We start from the raw sequence: 13,714 nt of genomic DNA on the forward strand, positions 1-13,714 counted from the left end.
TGCCCCTTTCTGTCTGTGTGCCCCCTTCTGTCTGTGTGTGTGTGCCCCCTTCTGTCTGTGTGTGTGTGTGTCCCCTTCTGTCTGTGTGTGTGTGTGTGCCCCCTTCTGTCTGTGTGTGTGTGTGTGTGCCCCCTTCTGTCTGTGTGTGTGTGTGTGTGCCCCCTTCTGTCTGTGTGTGTATGTGTCCCTTCTGTCTGTGTGTGTGTGTGCCCCCCTTCTGTCTGTGTGTGTGTGCCCCCCTTCTGTCTGTGTGTGTGTGTGCCCCCCTTCTGTCTGTGTGTGTGTGTGTGTGCCCCCCTTCTGTCTGTGTGTGTGTGTGCCCCCTTCTGTCTGTGTGTGTGTCCGTCCCCCCCCTTTTGTCTGTGTGTGTGTCCGTCCCCCCCTTCTGTCTGTGTGTGTGTCAACCCCCTTCTGTCTGTGTGTGTGTCCCCCCTTCTGTCTGTGTGTGTGTGTGTGTGTCCCCCCTTCTGTCTGTGTGCCCCCCCCCCTTCTGTCTGTGTGCCCCCCCCCCTTCTGTCTGTGTGCCCCCCCCCCCTTCTGTCTGTGTGCCCCCCCCCCTTCTGTCTGTGTGCCCCCCCCCTTCTGTCTGTGTGCCCCCCCCCTTCTGTGTGTGTGCCCGTCCCCCTTTTGTCTGTGTGTGTGTCCCCCCTTCTGTCTGTGTGTGTGTCCCCCCTTCTGTCTGTGTGTGTGTCCCCCTTCTGTCTGTGTGTGTCCCCTTCTGTCTTCGTGTGTGTGTGTCCCCTTCTGTCTGTGGTACCCCTTCTGTCTGTGTGTGTGTCCCCCCTTCTGTGTGTGTGTGTGTCCCTTCTGTCTGTGTGTGTCCCCTTCTGTCTGCGTGTGTGTGTGTGTCCCCTTCTGTCTGTGGTTCCCCTTCTGTCTGTGGTTCCCCTTCTGTCTGTGGTTCCCCTTCTGTCTGTGGTTCCCCTTCTGTCTGTGGTTCCCCTTCTGTCTGTGGTTCCCCTTCTGTCTGTGGTTCCCCTTCTGTGTGTGTGTGTCCCCCCTTCTGTCTGTGTGCCCCCCCCCCCCCTTCTGTCTGTGTGCCCCCCCCCCCCCCTTCTGTCTGTGTGCCCCCCCCCTTCTGTCTGTGTGCCCCCCCCCTTCTGTCTGTGTGCCCCCCCCCCTTCTGTCTGTGTGTCCCCCCCCCCTTCTGTCTGTGTGTCCCCCCCCCCTTCTGTCTGTGTGTCGTCCCCCCTTCTGTCTGTGTGTCCCCCCCCCTTCTGTCTGTGTGTCCCCCCCCCCCTTCTGTCTGTGTATCCCCCCCCTTCTGTCTGTGTGTCCCCCCCCCCTTCTGTCTGTGTATCCCCCCCCCTTCTGTCTGTGTGTCCCCCCCCCTTCTGTCTGTGTGTCTGTCTCTCTCTCTGTGCCTGTCTCTCTCTCTGTGTCTCTCTCTGTGTCTGTCTGTCCCTTTCCCCCTCTTCTCCCTTCTCTCCCTTCTAGGTCTCTCTCTCCCTTCTCTCTCCTTCTCGCTCCCTCTTTTATCCCTTCCCATCTTTCCCTTCTGTCTCCTTCTCCCTCTGTCGCTCTCTCTTTCACACACTAACTCACATTCACATACGCTCTCTCCCACACACTCATTCACATTCAAACACACTCTCTCACACATACACACTGTCCTGAACTTCCAGAGGGGCGAGGAGAAGAACAAGAGGGAGGTGTCAGCTGACTACCCCCCTCCAATCAGATAAGTTCTGATGTAAGTGTTTAGCAGCTGTTAAGATCAGATTTAGTGGGAGGGAGTGAGCTGGAGAGAGAGAGAGAGAGAGAGAGAGAGAGCGCAAGAGAGCCAGTTGTAGGCAGCCAGTCAGTGCAGCATGGCTATGCGCCGATAGGGAGGCATGAGAAGCCAGAGCTCTGTAGCATGGACGAGTCCAGCATTCTGAGGAGACGAGGGCTACAGGTAGGGAAATGGGAACAGTTGTGTGTGACGTGTTAGTGTGTTTCTATGCGGAGCAGTGCTGCTGGACAGCAGAGTACAGTTAGGAGTTTCCTACCTTTTGTGTTAACACTTGGCAGTACGGGGTGAATAACAATTTGGCTCTGGCACTGTGTGTGTGTGTATCTGTCTCTGTGTGGGAATGACTTACCTATTCACAGAACTGTGTTTTGTAGTTTTCTTAATTAGCCTCCAATGTTCTTACAATGTGTATGGAGATCATACACATTGTAAGAACATTGGACAGAAATAGATTGATTTCCTCCGAGTCGATTTGATTTCTGTTACTTTACTATTGCCTTAGATTTCATGCTTTATGATATTAGTGTTAGACCCTGCCTAGGCTGCTGAGATGAATAGGCTGTAGGTTCCTAGCTATAGAGGCTGATTGATCTTGTTGTCTGAAGTGCTGTCAACCAGCCTCTTATGCCGTATTGACTTCTATATGATAACGGCGCAGATATCGAAGCTTGTGCTCCGCCGACGGAAGCCTTGATAAAAGTATTGGATGTGTGCAGGGCTGCTGCCATCCACAACAAATGGTTGCTTTATGAACGCGTGATTGCCCTCATCGTCCCATAACAGAATGGACACATGGTGCCAACATGGGGGTGCAAGACATTTCTCACATTTCATTCCTATACAGAACTTTATTCCAAGATGTTTGATGTCTCTTTTTTTTGTATACACAAACACTATTCGAAAGCATCTTTTTTGTAGTACTTTATATTTGTTGCACACAACAGCAGTTTGCCCCGATCAGTACTTGGTGAATAGCTCAGTCACTCCAAGTGAGAGTTGCCGGGTAAAAGGGGATTCAGAAGGGCTGTTAACTATTGTTGACTGGGATGTGAAACCTAAAGTGTGGTTTTATGGATGCTAAATTCCCAGTGAGTAATTTTATGTGGCAGGTTTTAATTGGTCTGCACTCCATAGATGAATCACAGCAGTAAAATGGCTTTTATGCTCCAACATTAATTTCATTATAAACAAAGGTAATTCATGCACATTAGATTGCATTTTCCCCCTGTGCTGTTTTAATGATTTTAAAATGATAGACAAAGCCAGGGACAGTATGTAGATGACCAAGTTATTGTTTATATGTTCACTATTTAAAGTATGAAGGTCTTTCCCGAGCGATTATTCACTTTTAGGAAAATCGAACATTCATTCTGAGCTTTATTTAGTTATTTTTTTATGCTCTTAATGACTTTCTCTATAGTAGCTATTAACATTTTGTGTAATTGCCGCGTGTGTTTATCAGGAGCTCCCAAAGCCGTAATTTCCCTCACAGTAGCCAGCTAATCCCTAAACTCTTTGCTTCCGGCATTACCTTTAAAGGACACCATTACCTTTAAAGGACACCATTACCTTTAAAGGACACCATTACTTCCCTCCTTGTTTATTGTTTCACACAGACATTACACCCAACGCTCTCCTTTATGGGCCCATAGAGCGCTGGTCAAAAGAAGTGCACTCCACTATAAAGGGAACAGGGTGCCATAGGACGCAGCCTAGATAATGTTTACATTTTGGTGAAGGAGAAGTGCATGGCTATGCTGATTTACATTTACATTTACATTTTAGTCATTTAGCAGACGCTCTTATCCAGAGCGACTTACAGTAGAGTGCATACATTTTATTACATTTTTACATACTGAAAGGTACCAAAACATTTCTGCAGCATTGAAGGTCCCCAAGAACACAGTGACCTCCATCATTCTTAAATGGACGACTCTTCCTAGAGCTGGCCCCCTGGCCAAACCGAGCATTCGGGGGAGAAGGGCCTTGGTCAGGGAGGTGACCAAGAACCCGATGGTCATTCTGACAGAGCTCTAGAGTTCCTCTGTGGAGAAGGGAGAACCTTCCAGAAGGAGGACCATTTCTGCAGCACTCCACCAATCATGCCTTTATGTTAGAGGGGCCAAATGCAAGCCACTCCTCTGTAAAAGGCACATGATGGCCCGCTTGGGGTTTGCCAAAAGGCACCTAAAGGACTCTCAAGACCATGAGAAACAAGATTCTCTGGTCTGACGAAACCAAGATTGAACTATTTGACCTGAATGCCAAGCGTCACATCTAGAGGAAACCTGGCACCATCCCTACGGTGAAGCATGGTGATGGCAGCATCATGCTGTGGGGATGTTTTTCGACGGCAGGGACTAGGAGACTAGTGAACTCTTTGCGAAAATGGGTTTGGCGTTAAGTTTCTAGCTAATAGGATATGTTAATTTACACTTACTCTTCAACTTATATTGTGGGGAGGTCTAAATAATGAAAAACGATCTACCAAAGCTATTCATTTTAAAATGTTGATTCTCGTTGCTATTATCATTCATCTGATGATGAGACAAGACGTGCCCGACTTGTGTTTTGCCAACGTATGATGGGGGTCCCAGGGTTGCTGGTTTGCCTCGGCAAGAAAAGTTTGAAGACCACTCCTGTAGACTGAGAAAAGTTTGAAGACCACACCTGTAGACTGAGAAAAGTTTGAAGACCACTCCTGCAGACTGAGAAAAGTTTGAAGACCACACCTGTAGACTGAGAAAAGTTTGAAGACCACTCCTGTAGACTGAGAAAAGTTTGAAGACCACTCCTGTAGACTGAGAAAAGTTTGAAGACCACACCTGTAGACTGAGAAAAGTTTGAAGACCACTCCTGTAGACTGAGAAAAGTTTGAAGACCACTCCTGTAGACTGAGAAAAGTTTGAAGACCACACCTGTAGACTGAGAAAAGTTTGAAGACCACTCCTGTAGACTGAGAAAAGTTTGAAGACCACACCTGTAGACTGAGAAAAGTTTGAAGACCACTCCTGTAGACTGAGAAAAGTTTGAAGACCACACCTGTAGACTGAGAAAAGTTTGAAGACCACACCTGTAGACTGAGAAAAGTTTGAAGACCACACCTGTAGACTGAGAAAAGTTTGAAGACCACTCCTGTAGACTGAGAAAAGTTGACATCTGATTTAAGTGACCTTCTGGTTGGTGGAGCTTACACATGTTAAACCAAACTGTTCCTGCAGCTCACTTCATAAAAAACTCAACATTTCACCACCAACATTTTGCCTGCCTTTGGGTTGATGTGGTAGATTTGTAAGCGCGCCACATGGTATGTGGAGCTTACCTAGTGGTTAGAGCGTTGGGCCAGTAACCGAAAGGTTGCTAGATCAAATCACCGTGCTGACAAGGTAAAAATCTGTCGTTCTTAACTGACTTGACTAGTTAAAAAAAGGTTAAATGAAATGAAGTACCTCTCTCCATCTGGAAGATAGACATGCAGACAGCCACAAAGTGTGCACTGAAAGTTTAAACCCTACTGTCAGTGAGACACTTCACACTAATCAGTTATTTATGACAGATATCAGAAATGGTCAAATATTTACATTTCACTGAATGTTTATTTGCGTATGTTATTGATCAGGTTTACTGGAATAACACGGTTATACAGTAAGAAATGATGCCTGTAAAGAGTAGAACACTTGAATGACAAGTGCACATGGCCATTCATCCAGCCCGTTCTTTATACATATAAATGCCCATTTGAGTTTACTTGTCTTGTGTGAGGCTGTGACATTGAGGCATTACCACAAGTGTGTCAATGCAGAAGTTGGATGGGTCTGTAACGACATGTGTTCTGGAGAGAATGTGATCAGTTTATTCCAAGTCTGGATAACTGCAGTTTTCAAAGTCATGGCCAATTGTCTTGCCCAGAGTAAAGGTGATTTAAGAGCAATTGGGATGTAATACTGCTTAAACCCTAATTCAGCAGTTATTGTTAGCAATTTCAGGTCATTTAGACAAAAGTGACACAATGCCCTCAGATTAAAAATAGATTATTATACCTGCTGCCAAGTTTTAGGTAAGTTTGAATTTATACAGTAGGAAAGGCTTTAAGAATATATTTGTGGAATTTTCGATTATGGGGAAAGGATGAGGAATATGTCTGTGGATTTGAGTTTTTGCAACAAAAAAAACACTGCATTTTAGTCATTGTTTCCCTGTCATCAAATCCCCTTGTGTGAATCCCTTCACATACAGTGCCCTCCTGAATTATTGGCACCCTGGGTAAATATGAACATGAAGGCTATGTAAAATGTATAGTTTCAGCTTGATCTTACACTGGAAATAACATATGAAGCTAACATTTGAGTTAGAATTGTTCAACCCGAAAAAATCTGCATCAATTAATTTTTTTCCAAAAACATGCATGTCACAATTATTGGCACCCCTGCATTTAGTACTTTGTGCAGCCTCTCTTTGCCAAGATAACAGCTCTGAGTCATCTCCTATCATGTTTGATGAGGTGGGACAACACATAGGAAGGGATTTGAGACCATTCATCCACACAGAAACTCTCCAGATCCTTCAGAGTCCTCGCTTGTGAACTCTCCTCTTCAGCTCACCCCACGGGTTTTCAACAGGGTTTAGGTCAGGGGACTGGGATGGTCATTGCAAAAGCTTGATTCTATGGTCATTGAACCATTTTCGTGTGGATTTGGAGATATCCTTTGGATTGTTGTCCTGCTGGAAGACCCAATGATGACCCAGTTTTAGCCTTCTGGCAGAGGCATTGTAAAATTATAGTGACAATATCAAAACTATGAAATAACACATATGGAATCATGTAGTAACCAAAAACGTGTTACACAAATCAAAATTATAATTTATATTTGAGATTCTTCAAGGAAGCCACCCTTTGCCTTGATGACAGCTTTGCACACTCTTGGCATTCTCTCAGCCAGCTTCATGAGGAATGCTTTTCCAGCAGTCTTGAAGGAGTTCCCACATATGCTGAGCACTTGTTGGCTGCTTTTCCTTCACTCTGCGGTCCAACTCATCCCAAACCATCTCAATTGGGTTGAGGTTGGGTGATTGTGGAGGCCAGGTCATCTGATGCAGCACTCCATCACTCTCCTTCTTTGTGAAATAGCCCTTACACAGCCTGGAGGTGTGTTGGGTCATTGTCCTGTTGAAAAACCAATGATAGTCCCACTAAGCGCAAACCAGATGGCATGGCATATCGCTGCAGAATGCTGTGTTAGCCATGCTGGTTAAGTGTGCCTTGAAATCTAAATAAATCAGTCTCACCAGCAAAGCACCATCACACCACCACCTCCATGCTTCACGGTGGGAACCACACATTCGGAGATCATCGGTTCACCTACTCACAATGACACAGCGGTTGGAGCCAAAAACTCATCAGACCAAAGGAGAGATTTCCGTCCATTGCTTTTGTTTCTCGGCCCAAGCTAGTCTCTACTTCTTATTGGTGTCCTTTAGTAGTGGTTTCTTTGCAGCAATTCAACCATGAAGGCCTGATTCACGCAGTCTCCTCTGAACAGTTGATGTGTCTTACTTGACCTCTGTGAAGCATTTATTTGGGCTGCAATATCTGAGGTGGTTAACTCTAATGAACTCACCCTCTGCAGCAGAGGTAACTCTGGGTCTTCCTTTCCTGTGGTGGTCCTCATGAGAGCCAGTTTCATCATAGTGCTTGATGGTTTTTGCGACTGCGCTTGAAGAAACTTTCAAAGTTCTTGAAATGTTCCGTATTGACTGACCTTCATGTCTTAAAGTAATGATGGACTGTTTCTTTGAGCTGTTCTTGCCATAATAGGAACTTGGTGTTTTACCAAATAGGGATATCTTCTATATACCACCCTTTTTTGGTTACTACATGATTCCATATGTGTTTGTCTTCACTATTATTCTACAATATAGTAAAAAAAAGAAAGAAAAGCCCTTGAATGAGTAGGGGTGTCTGAACTATTGACTGGTAGTACATCAATTAGATTTTGTTCCTAAGAATTTCTAGGGGTGCCAATAAATGTGACACGCATGTTAGTCATGATATTTTGAGTGTAAGATCGAGCTGATAAACAACAATGACATTTTCCCCCAGCCTTTTTGTTCATATTTACCTAGGGTACCAATAATTAATGAGGAATACTGTACATTGTCCAGCAAAGGTGTCCTATTCCGATATGTCTTAGCCCTCTGTGCGAAGATTTTCCTCTTTACCTTGTTCTCGCTCTTTTCCCTAAGAAGCTCTGCAGTCAGACTACGAAGTGAATATAATAACAGTAGCACCTTTTTGCATATTTACCCCCGCCAAGCCACACTACATCTTGACACAATGCTCGCTTAACACGGAAGCCAGCCGCACCAATGTGTCGGAGGAAACACTGTACACCTGGCGACCGTGTCAGGGTGCATGAGCCCGGCCCACCCCAGGAGTCGCTAGAGCGCGATGGGACAAGGACAACCCTGCCGGCCAAACCCTCCCTTAATCCGGACGATGTTGGGCCAATTGTGCGCCGCCTCATTGGTCCCCCGGTCGCGGCCGGCTGCAACACAGCCCGGTAATGAACCCGGATCTGTTGTGACACTGCTAGCACTGCGATGCAGTGCCTTAGACCGCTGCACCACTCGGGAGGCCTTTGAGTTGTTCATTTTATAGTTGTTTATAATTACAGTTGTAGGACCAGGCATGGGGAGTCTCTAGAGTATTAGCTGTGTTTGTTTCATTTAGCTCCTTTTTCACATGTATTCTTAATAAGAGCGAATGGGGACAGGGCATTTCTGATGAGGTGTTCTCTCATGTAATTGCTTTTTTGATTGAAGGTAATTATTTTTTGCATGTTACCGAATGCGTTCTGTTTATTTTGTTTACTTCCTATGCCATTGTAAATGTTTTGCAGTTATAAAAAATCTAACAAAAATCTTGTGGTAATAGTAAGTTTGCATAATGTTAAGTGGCCTTGACAAGTTTTTGCTTGGTCAAATCAAACCTTTTTCTCTTCCTCAATCATATTGCAAGGATCCGTTCTCAGGTCATTCCCAGAAATTAAGTGTTACCAGTAGTTATATTATACTATAGATTTACTATTGTGCGTCACTAACCAGGTTTCCATCCAATGTTTTTTATGCGCGTAATAATAAAAAATGTCATGACAGGCCTGATGGAAACAGCAAATTTGAAGGTAAACTTTCCAAATGTTGAATACGCTAGATAAGGTGAACTTTTTGTTGGTAAAATTAACTGTGAGGAAAGACAGTGGAAATGTTGATATAATATCCATCATATGGAAGTAAACTTGGAGACACGTGATGACTTTCACTGGTGAAAGTGGAAGGTGATGAGCTTTGACAAATAAAAATCTTTCTATTTTGTCCATAATAATGTCATGTAGGCTGTACCTGCACTGTATCGGAGAGCTGTTGGCTAGAACACACGTGCCAATACCAGAGTGGGCACATTTGCTATATAATGCAACATTTTCTGTGACAAAAACATCAGAGTTGAAAATGCGATGGAAACTATTTGACTTGTATTTTATACTCGGTACATGGGAATTTAAATGCAGAAGTTATGTGCACTGCGTCATCATGCGCAGACGTATCAGCAATAGGTCAATTTGATGGAAACTCATCTCTGGTGGGAAAATGCAAATATTTTATTTATGCAGATTTTGGAATATTCACATGAAATTCTCTCACCAATTGGATGGAAATCTAGCTATAGCAACTCCGACGTGTTGCCATGGGCTTGTCTAGCACTTTCCTGTACAGGAGTAGCCTACGGCACAATCAGTCCTATCTCAATTTCATATTGCTTTCTCAGAGTGCCCGACTGCCTCAGTCTGTGCATGGCTATCTGGGGAAATGGCATTTGAGACTGGACTAATCTTCTCGTAGCATGTTATCTGATCATGTCAGTGTATTTGTATTCACAACGTGACATTTGCTCACACAATCGGCTTGTGCTAGGTGCACTGGTAATCCACTAGTGTGAGCCTGAGTATTCCTGCCGGCCAGCCAACCTCTCTTTCATCCACACTGTCGGGTGAATGGCACTTTGCATGTATTATCAGTTGCGTATTGATTGGATATGAGTAGAATTAACCGTGCATGAATAGCTAGTGTTTTGAGTTGGGTTAGAGTTTGGCCTTGATGACGAGGATGATTAAGTGTCCTTTTAAATGGACACAAATGGATGTTCTTTGGAAAATATTGTATAATGTGTGCTGCTACTCGAGCGAGAATGACAGATTCAGACCTTGTACATTACTGTATCTGTCAGTTTCCTAAAATTAGTTTTCATTTTTTTATTCTTTGAACACATCCAGTAAAATATGTTATCGATACCACACCATTCAGTGTTAAATACCATCTTATATCCATTCTGCCAACATGTTTTCCACTAGCAATATATAGTGGCCTATATTTTCACATGCAATTTGAAATAACAACTCGCTTGGCGAATGAGATGCGCTCATCCATCTGCTTTGTTTGAGATGCAGAGCAGGAGAGGTTCAAGAGCAGAACATATACCAAGTCAAGCTGAGATGTTAAACCTAGATCAATTCCTGTCCTGATGAATGAAACCTTATCACACTGGACACTGGTGGAGCAACCAATTGATACATTTATGACAGACTGCATCCCCCTTATCAGGCAAAGTGTTATAGATGTCAACAAACAGATCAGTGAAATATCCCACAGTAATTGTGAGCTTTGCTATCAAGAGCAGCTCTCTCTCCATAAATAACACAGGAGTTGATCCCTGTCTGAGTGAGCGGAGCATATTGGAGAACAGTTTGTTATTATTTTGTGGGCTATCAGTGGTGATGGGGCTGACTGTTTTATATCTCTGAGCTAAAGTCTATGCATTGGTTTTGGGAGCTAACATGAGTTTTTAGGTCTCAGGAAATGGTGTTCACCAAACCAGCTCAGCTTCATATGCAATCCTGGCCTTTTTAGCAAGCAAGTAATTTGAAGTATATCTCATGTAATTTTGTCCTGGTGCCTTCTAGCTTTGTTATTGAAAAGATGAGTGTACCTGAAAGTGTTAATAGTTAACAATATCCTTTGTTATGACACTTAAACTCCTATAATAAATCATGAAAAACATATATTCCTTAATTTAAAAGATACTGTCATTGTTCCGTCATCTAAGTGTGACAAAGAGGATCTTAAAAATTGTGAGCCGATCTCTCATCTCACTCTGATCAATGAGAGATTTCAGATATGTATGAAAAACGGTGGGGCGAAATGATTAACATGGATAGGATATCAGTTTCTTTTGAACATGATGCCTTCTTTCTTGTCAGTGGAAATATTAGACGCTGGAATCACTAGTGTTTTACTCACGGTATTTACTCATCTTAACCAAAGAGATCCCTGACAGGCTGTCTGGGAGCAGACTCATCAATCAAACGTAAGGTTTTATTCTACATCCACACAGAAAGCCTTTGAATCCTATAATTATTCACAACATTAATTATTTGTGTGTTGGGATAAACACATTGCTTATACTGAGTAATTGTGGGTCTGACAGCTGAGTGAAAAAAGCCCCCCCCCAAAAAACACCCCCCCCACAAAAAAAAAACACTCCAGCTGAGATGTCCACACACTATGGAAACTCCCGCAGATCGTTTTGATGTCAGCTGTCTCGTCTGTACCCCCAAAATGTCCGGTTTTCAATCAACTCCCACAAAAACTCTCTGGGTTCTTTTTTGTCATTGTTTGTTGATGAGATTAACTGTTAGAGTTGCGTTCTTTTAGTGTTGTGCTGTGCTCATCTCAGTTTTTAATGTGAAATACTTGGCACATTGGTACAGATTGTGTGAGACACAGGCTGTCATAGTGTAGTTATATTTGGATTGACGACATGTCACACTACCTCGCTCTCAAGAATCTAGTGGTCGAGACATATCTCATTGTGTATAATACATTATGTTGTGATCATAATGCATCATAAGACTTGTTATAAGCATGTACAATACCTTCATGTCTAGTAGTTTAGATTTCTTGTCGTGAAATTTCAACTGTTAATACTTTCTACCTATGTTATACAAGGTCATAAGAACTGGTTGTTGGGAAAAAGCAAACCCTTGAGGCTGTGGCACTTGTCTTTTTGTGACGTTCCTTCAACCCAGTCATACAACCCCACTATCTGTGTTTCAGGAACTGGGCTTTCTCCTCTTAGTATCCTGCAAGTCAGCAGTTTACCAAGGCCAAGAAAGTGCACTTTTGATCTTGAGATGAGCGAGAAAATCAAAGGGAATTATTAATAAAGCATCACAAGAAGGTCTTTAAAGAGTCACTGCCTGCTTTGATGTCAAGTCTTGCAGTTGACATGGTTCCCGCCAGCGGTCATCCAGTGACATTGGGCCCTGCGGAGTATGCAACCATCTGAAGTCATCCCTGTTACCATCAGTTGTGAATGTTTTTTCGATACAGCTCTCTGATGTACTTTCATAAGATCGTTTTGCGTCACGTTTCTGACCGTTTCAGGAGGGAGGTCGTTGATAAAAGCGTTGTCTCAGTCTCTCTGAAGTCTTCTGTCAATACATCAGAGGATTTTTACATTTTTTATTTAACCTTTATTTAACTAGGCAAGTCAGTTAAGAACATTCTTATTTACAATGATGGCCTAGGAACAATGGTTTAACTGCCTTGTTTGGGGCAGAATGACAGATTTTAACCTTGTCAGCTCGGGGATTCAATCTAGCAACCTTTCGGTTACTAGTCCAACGCTCTAACCCCTAGGCTACCTGCTGCCCCAGTGTATAGGATCCTCCTATACACTGCCTGTTAGCAACCACTTCTTGTTTTTGGCAGAATTTGCTAAGGTATGAGGATGAAGGTTAGTCAAACATGAACTCATCTGTTTTCCTTTTCACTTTGACTAGATTGGACATATTTTAGCATCATTACTTTTACGCCATGGCAGCTGTAAATGGCAACAGGAACACAAATGACCATGTTCGTCATCAAATCGCTGCTCTTACTTGAGCTAGAAGCAGTTTTTTATATTGAGAATAAAGTTATGACCATAAAATTCTTCAGAAGCTAGACTGAACGTGGTACAGTGTAGTCCACGTAATTCAAAAACTACCCATTTATAAATCGCAACCTGGGTCAGGTGGGAATCATTTGAAAGCTTGTTCTATTGCCAACTAGCTAAATTATGAAGAAGGATCTTAGTGTTAGGCTTTCACAAGGCAATTCAGAGAAACGGGATTGTAATTTTGTAATCATAGAAAGGATTAGAGTGCATTAAGGTGCGTGTTCGGCGACAAATTTCCGTCACAATAGACAAACGAGCTCATTCTGTTCAGAACAACCCAGAGTATGACATGTCATCTTGTAAATGTACGTCAAACATAGTGATCATAAACGTTGACACTGTATATGACATGAGTTTTATGATATGGAAATGTGATATGCATAATTTGGACTAACGGGTGTTTTTGCTTGCTTGTATGACATCAAAAGCAGTATTTATTATAATCCTTAATCTTTCAAAATATATAGTCCTCTTAATTTACATTTCCCTCACTCAGACAACAAAACATTTGCAAAAGTTGCCCAATGAGAGGGAGGGATGGGGCAACTTCTTGTCATGTGCTGTGCTCAAGTTCAGAATGGCTGTCAGTCAAAACCCATACAGAGCTGTGAAGCACAGAGCCAGCAAACCAGACCAGGGTTTGAGAAGTCAATGAGAGAATTCAAAAAACTATTCCTTAGTTGTTCATTTTCTCGAACTCTAAAGGCATAACCCAGATTTGAGCCAATGTCTTAAATAGCTGAACATGTTATTACTCCAACCTCATGAAAGTGACAAACTGATATGTTGTCATTGTCGTCAAAAGCAACTTTATATCAAAGGAGTTACTTTGATTTGACGGACCTGCACATGCGCAGTTCGGCGCGAGATGACTGAACCGATGACGTGCTACTGCACACGAGCTTACCTAGCCAACATCTTCTACA

At 43.2% G+C, this 13,714-nt stretch overlaps 1 protein-coding gene across 4 annotated transcripts in view; it reads left to right on the forward strand.

Moving 5' to 3' along the window:
• The window catches only part of mast4 (microtubule associated serine/threonine kinase family member 4), a 181,909-nt gene that overhangs the window by 71,567 nt on the left and 96,628 nt on the right, over window positions 1-13,714 (forward strand). Inside the window, exon 1 of one of the 4 annotated variants that reach the window (XM_071350834.1) lies at window positions 1,783-1,897. The exons of the other annotated variants lie outside the window; for them this stretch is intronic. Within the exon in view, the coding sequence (XP_071206935.1) occupies window positions 1,859-1,897 (39 nt within the window). The 5' untranslated portion in view covers window positions 1,783-1,858. Of the gene's footprint in view, window positions 1-1,782; window positions 1,898-13,714 lie in introns of those variants that run through there. 4 annotated transcript variants of the gene reach the window in all.

This window comes from Salvelinus alpinus, chromosome 18, assembly GCF_045679555.1.
Source record: "Salvelinus alpinus chromosome 18, SLU_Salpinus.1, whole genome shotgun sequence".
Lineage (NCBI taxonomy): Eukaryota > Metazoa > Chordata > Actinopteri > Salmoniformes > Salmonidae > Salvelinus > Salvelinus alpinus.